A 6,680-nucleotide genomic window follows, 5' to 3' on the forward strand; every position below is an offset into this window, starting at 1 on the left:
AGTCCAAGAGACCCGGTCCAGGGAAAAATCTTCCCGACGTGGTCTTCAGAAAAGGTAATTTTGGTCATTCCAAGCCCACAGAGAATAAAAGAGTCACTTGGGCCAGAGCACCATCCAGCCAATATCATCCTACCTTTCAGCTCAGGAAATTGACATATATCAAACTTCGACTATCAAATGTAGAGAATCAAATGCTTTGCGAATCCTCTGATTCTTCTGCCAATGCTTTCCCGGTGGGAACAGTCGCCTCCACAAAGTGCAGTAGTCAGCAAGAAAATGCATCATCAGTTACGCAGAAAATTGCAGACAAAAGGTTCTCTTAAATTTGGACAATGAGATGGCAATTGGTAAAATCCAACCGCAATGTCCTATATAAAACCTCATGGAGGTGTCTGGAGACGGCTCAGTCCTTGTCCCTGCATTAATATTTCTCTTACAATAAACTCAAACCTACCATCATATGGCTCCAACTTTCTCAAGGATAAAATCTCTTTTTTGCTTCGACTAGAGACCTATACTGTGTTCATTGAGCTACTTCAGTACCTCGATCGGCTTCGTACCCTGCAAAAACAAACCCCTCCCTATAACTCTGCCAGAAACCAAAAATCCAGCTGACAGGTGATACACAGTAGACTACACAAGAAAAAGATAATCAATTCTAGCGAGAAATGCAATAAATTGGTTGGCATAAAAACTGTACCTTGGAGATCGAGACACAGATCGAGATCGAGAGCGGGTATGAGAAGGGGAACGAGACCAGGAACGTGAAGGGGAACGTGAAGGGGAGCGTGAACGAGATCGAGAGTAATATCTTCGGGAACTCCTGCTTCTACTAGGACTTCTACTTCGTTTATACCTTCTGCAACCCATACAACACATAAGGATGTCAAAACACATTTTCATTTCCCATTATGCATCAACTTCTACAACAGCCATCTCATTCTTGCGATTAAACTCAGAAAAAAACAGTCACCCACTTCATTGCAGGTATTAGATGTCAGAATGACAACTGACAATATAGACAGAATGCAATTCAATAGTTTACAAGATGAGTGAATTTTAGGTTCATTCTCTAGGGAAGAGACCAGCCTCAGGTAAATCAGACATTGTTCAAAAGGCATTTTATTTTATGGGTAAAATAAAACTCCCCTAATTCTGTAACACTATAGTTGTATGGCGTACACAAAAAGCACAGGAAAACGAAAATATTCCTTCTTTCTCATGGAAATGAAATAACTACTAGCAGTCCAACAAATGCACTCCCATGTAACTTTTGACATTATTGAAAGTTCTTTCTTGATAGAAGACCGACCAAAAAATGCTTCTTTGTTGAACCATATAAGCACTCGACCAAAGCTGGTATGTTAAGGCAATCAAGAAAGACAGGATAATCCGCAGCGAAAAAGTATTTGGCCTAGGTACTCCAGAAAAAGGTGGAAGACAACTCCACCACCAACCAATTAGCCTAGTCATACTGTCAGTCGCCTTTCAGCAAGAGTAACTACTAGCGTTCAGTAACTAACCATACAAACACTTAAAAACGGAAATAGAAAGTGCTATTACAAAAAGCAATTCACCATACCTTGGAGGGGAACGACTGTAGCTTCTGCTGCGGCTCCGATGTCTGTAGCGACTTAATCGGTTTGTCTCTGCTATTTTTTCCAGCCTCTGTCGCTCTTGTTCCCGTTTCTTTGCCATTTCAGCAGCAGTATCTTTCTTAACTGCAAAATGATCAGTCGTAAGCTAGTCTTCATGCAGGACAAAAGAAGACAGCTAAGGCCTGCTCGGTTTAAGAAAACCAGTCCAGTTTTATGTCTTCATTTTTATCTGAAACTGAAAACAACACTGGAAATGCTTTGTACCACAATGTAAAAATTGTTTCCAAAAGAAAATGAGAAATTCTTTTATAACGACGAGTAAGAACATTTTCTATTCTGAAGGAGAACACAGTTTACTTCTAAATGAACATGCTTCTTATCTTTAAGAACCCATACAACCAAATATGTAGCCAATTTTTTATTCAGTTGAAAATTCTATTTTCATGAACTAAACATGTTCCCAAGGAAACGAAAAGCCTAAAGCTAGAAAACACTCTTCATTTTCCCTTGAAACGACAACTGAAATCAGCATATGCATTTGAGAGAGAGAGAGAGAGAGCAGTAGAAACAAAAAGTTTGGACTTTCTTGCGGTTTCATGGGCCATACTTTGCTTGTTCAGCTGTTTACTCATTATCCTCTTTAGTCGCTCTTGAGGAGTTTCCTTTTTCTCTACTTGTTTTGATGGCCCCCCAGATGTTCCTTTTGTTAACTTTGCTAAAGCCGAAGAAGTACTGCAAAAGGTACAGTTGACAAAGTCAAAAGAGTCTCAGTACATGCAAAAGTGCACGTGGTGAACCCTACCATCCGCACACGCATAATCATTAAATGACATCAGTAAATACAATAGATTTACAAATCCAATCATGTACCTCGCTGATGGTTTCTGCTTAGCATTCTTTTCCTTGTCGAGGGACACACCAGAGGCTGGATCTACATGCAAGGCTTCAAGTATGTGACTGGATAATGGCCTGCAACACAGAAAGGTGTTAGGAATACCGATATTACATCGCCCATCTAACCAATCACATTATACGAGTCCAGTTTCAGGGGAAATATGAGCTTCAGAAAGGAAGCTTCCTTCCCTTTCCCTCTTTGCATTAGGCCGATAATATTAGGCCTGATCTATTCTAGATCACAAAGGTTTGCCTCAGGTAACAAAACGGGGGTAAGCTGCAGCAGTAAACACTGTCCAATCTATCTTTGCAAGAATTAAAGGTCCAGTGCTCCGACCGGTTCAGCACATCAGCCTGAGATGGAGGAGATGATGGTGGAGAAAGTCCTTCAAGCTTTGGTCCCCCTGAATCACCAGAGCCCCCAAATTCTGTAATATACTCTATCTTAGGAGTTTTTGGCTTGCTTCTGTGATCATCATTAGTGTATGATCCACGACCATAACGCCTGGAGAATGATGGCGACCTAGATCTGGATCTGCAAAGCAAGAAAACGAAACAGAATTTACCAAAATCTTTAGAGGGAAGTTAACCTAACAGCGGTCGACCTTCCCAAAGAATTATTACATACCTTCGAGAACGTGGATAAGCATCATAAGTTGGACTTCGTCTAGTTTCCCTATAAGTTAAGACAAAGCAGCATCAGATGTCAGATTACTTGACAGAGATACACTCTGTAGAAAGAAAACAACTGAAGCGACCTATATAAACTATTCTCTCACTAGGACAGAACCGGTCAGTGATAAATGAAACAATGTTCTCAATCACATGCACGACTGCCTTCTTTCCCTGGATCTCACTTGCAGCAAATTGACATCTTAAAATTTCTTCTACATGAAACTTTTAACTAAAATACCTTACCGGTAGGGATCATGATGAAGAACTCGGTTCCCCGTTATGCGAGCAGCTTCCCTTTCCTTCTCCCTTTCAATCTGAGAAGCCTTCCTCCTCTCCTTTCGACTGAGCTTTCTCTAAAAGTTCCAAAGAATGCAATTAACAACTTCATCCAATCACTGTTTATGACAATGTGAGAATCTCCACCCAATCCATATATAGAGTCAACTTACAATTGCAGGATCGCCTTTGATGACTTCCTTTTGCCTTTTCTCTTCCTCTTTAGCCTTTTTATCCATATGTACAAGCCAGCCATACCTTTTCACTCCAAAGTCTTTAGCAATTGCATCCATACCTTCATCATTACTATCATCACTGTTAAAATCTTCATCTACATCTTCATCATCCTCCTCCTCCTCATCATCATCATCATCGTCGCCATCTGAATAAGCATTTTCCTCCCTCCCATCCATGTCATAAGAGAATCCCACCTGTGAATAGGAGCCCTTGCTTGCAGGAGGCTGTGGCTGCTGAGTTCTGCTAGAAACAGAAGAAGAAAAACTCTAAACCAAGGCTGCCTAAGATAAGCCAGGAAAGGGAACGCCAAAATAAATGTAAAACATACTTCTAAAGAAAACCACACCTGGTCCAGATAGATCTAAAGAGGGACAAAGCAAAAAACAAATCTCAACAATCATGCAACAAATTTTCAAGAATCCCTGACCTGTCAGGTGCAAATAAAGCAGTAGTTTTTGCTTCCATTTCTTGATTCACATGTTGCAAACCCTCCACATCCGTAACTGTTAAGGTCAAAGCTTCGATTGTAAAGATTAAATGAAATGAAGAGCCATAGAACTGACAATAATATTGATTAACCACTTTTATGTATTGCGCTCATACTAAGAATAGATGAAAAAAGTGCACATCATATGTTGAACAAATTTAACGCATCATATTCAAAAAAGTACCGACATCCTCTACGTCGATGCTTAATTAAATCCCGATAACGCTCAAAATTAACAAACTCCTCTAGTTCTTCCTCTTCTTCGGACTTTTCCTTAACCCGAGAATGCTTTGACTCGCGAATAAAATCGAGCAGGGCACGTCCATCAAATCTGCATATGAAGAGAAAAAGATATTAAGATCTGAAATGGTATGTAAGAACAAGTTGAAGCTGGCATGAGAAAAATTGTAGCCTTTTTGTTGCGGAGGAGAGAATGAAGTTGTAGTGGACAATAAACACAGATTATTACCTGTCAATTAGAATATCCTCTTTCCCATTCCATGGTATCCTAGAAAGAAATTGAACATTAGTCAACTTCATATCAGAGTAAAATTTAGCAATTACATAAGGAAGTTGCAAAAAATAAAAATTGGACTTAAAAATGAGGAACATCAATACCACATGAAAAGTTCATCAGCATTTCCAATGCCTAGAGTTCAGACCAAGTTTCTTATCCATGCAAAAAGCAAGTCAGTTTTTGTGCATAATTTCAAAATACAGTACCCTCATATGAGATGTTGTGGCGACAAATGACTTTGCACCAGAAAGATATCTTCTTCCACGATTCAGTCCATATTATATAGGCTCTTAAAATGAACATCCAATCCATAATATCCCTTAATGATATCTTCTTTGTAGATTACCGATACGATATTTGTCTAAATAAAAAAATTTCAATCCACCATGAAATCTCAACTTCCAATCATGTTAAATCCAACAAGGCTAAATATCTCAAACAGGCCTGTTCAAACTTCACAGCGACAAAACAAAATGGAGGGGAATTTCACCTCACAAGTCAAATATATCTATAGAGAGAATATAGCAATTTGTAACTTGCAATCTTAGTCGCCCAAAGGAATGTATCTCATCCCATGATTTATAAAGGCTACCAACTTTTCACACTCTAGAAAAAGAATATTACACAATCTGCTTTGCACACCAACCTCATTCGTCTAATAAGAACATGCCATTGCCGGGCAATTCACCAGAAGCTAAAATGTATAATTTTTTTAAATCTGCAACAAAACCTATCCACCTATTTCACAATCTGGGTACACCACACAAGCAGTGACATCACAAGGGAGGCCGAGAATTCGACAGCTTCACAATGTTACAGTTGGTGCAGGCAGCAGATACTAAACAAAACACAAAGCCACACAGCCCTTTTCAAAATTTCAGCTCCCGAAAGACATCACGAGGCTAAAATCCAACACTCATCAATCCCAACCAGAAAACTATTAATAAATCGAGATCGCAACCCAAAACTGAGCATCATCATCAATCCACAGTCGAACCACGAAAAAGAAAACAAAGAACAGAACCGAGAACAGCCCACGAGCAATATGGAAAATGAAGAGACAGAGCGGGTCGCCATACAATCCTTGCTGGTCCTGAGTGGCTTGGTAGAGGCCGTCGTCGCGGTACATACGGCACCGAGAACCAACGGCCTGGATCGACTGTTGCGGGTCGCCACGCCTCTTGGCCAAGAACACGGCCCGCCTCTGAGCTCTCTTACGTGCCGCGTCCATCATGTCGTGCACCTTCTTCTCCGATCTCCGCGCCTCGTGCCACATCTTCTCCTACCCCGATCGATTTCCCCTCAATTTCCTCTCGGTCGACAAGAACTCGAAACCCTAAACTCGATTGCGCAGGCGAGAGAGAGAGAGAGAGAGAGAGAGAGAGAGGTGTGTGCCCTGTGGTGGTACGCCGATGCTTCTGGAGTCCCCATTGGCTGGTGCAGCGTCCAGGCGTCCTCGGGTGCTCCCACGATCTACGCCGTCCACGTCAGCACAGCTTAGCCCGGGCTTAGTGATGTTGATCTGCCCGATTGAGAGAAATGTTGAGAAAAATTCGATTAGCGCCACCAATAGTGAAGTGATCCCCAATTTTTCATATGACCATAATTTGACCCGTCCCAATAAATATTTCTTGATTATGGTCACTAGCCTATGCTCTTCTTGCCTGAAGCAGCATAGCCAACTGTTTCTCTTAAACCAACAAAACTCATGTTTGTTTTAGTGTCAAACGTGGATTCGAGGATAATCTTTACCAACCCAAAGTCACCAATATGTCCAACTATAAGCACATTACTTGGCTTTAGATCGCAATAAATTATTGGGCTTTGGCGTTGACTATAGATATAATTTAATGCATAGCAACGTCGATAGAAATGTTTATCATTTGGGCGAGACTCAATCTCTTTGAGTGCCCATCTCCTTCATTTGGAGCTGGATTTGGGTGCGGCCACTCTTATAGGCTGCCATTGATCAAAAACCCCTAATCTTAAGTCTTAA

The 6,680-nt window shown here is 40.9% G+C and overlaps 1 protein-coding gene across 2 annotated transcripts; it reads right to left on the bottom strand.

Moving 5' to 3' along the window:
* Positions 1–300: 300 nt before the first annotated feature.
* LOC115746958 (CLK4-associating serine/arginine rich protein) lies at positions 301–6,094 on the bottom strand. Of its 2 annotated transcripts, none has more exons than XM_030682945.2 (13): positions 5,764–6,094; positions 4,637–4,675; positions 4,356–4,498; positions 4,108–4,183; positions 3,617–3,920; positions 3,411–3,520; positions 3,121–3,168; positions 2,830–3,027; positions 2,469–2,567; positions 2,206–2,330; positions 1,583–1,721; positions 701–859; positions 301–561 (listed from the first exon to the last, which is right to left on the bottom strand). In XM_030682945.2, exons 1-13 carry the CDS (start codon positions 5,958–5,960, stop codon positions 537–539), a joined length of 1,662 nt encoding a protein of 553 aa, XP_030538805.1. In that variant the 5' UTR covers positions 5,961–6,094; the 3' UTR covers positions 301–536. The 2 variants fall into 2 exon arrangements, with proteins under 2 accessions (XP_030538805.1, XP_030538804.1); XM_030682944.2 differs by having other exon boundaries at positions 3,617–3,923.
* Between the last annotated feature and the right edge of the window lie 586 nt (positions 6,095–6,680).

This window comes from Rhodamnia argentea, chromosome 11 (assembly GCF_020921035.1).
Source record: "Rhodamnia argentea isolate NSW1041297 chromosome 11, ASM2092103v1, whole genome shotgun sequence".
In the NCBI taxonomy this organism is placed as follows: domain Eukaryota; kingdom Viridiplantae; phylum Streptophyta; class Magnoliopsida; order Myrtales; family Myrtaceae; genus Rhodamnia; species Rhodamnia argentea.

What these genes read in the sequence shown, in the direction of transcription:
- LOC115746958 (XM_030682944.2), bottom strand. Translation starts at nt 5,960, where the DNA reads ATGTGGCACGAGGCGCGGAGATCGGAGAAGAAGGTGCACGACATGATG. An exon ending in CTTCATCATGATCCCTACCG is followed by an intron (nt 3,169 to 3,410) that starts GTAAGGTATTTT and finishes CTTAACTTATAG; the next exon opens with GGAAACTAGACGAAGTCCAA. An exon ending in GCTTATCCACGTTCTCGAAG is followed by an intron (nt 3,028 to 3,120) that starts GTATGTAATAAT and finishes CTTGCTTTGCAG; the next exon opens with ATCCAGATCTAGGTCGCCAT.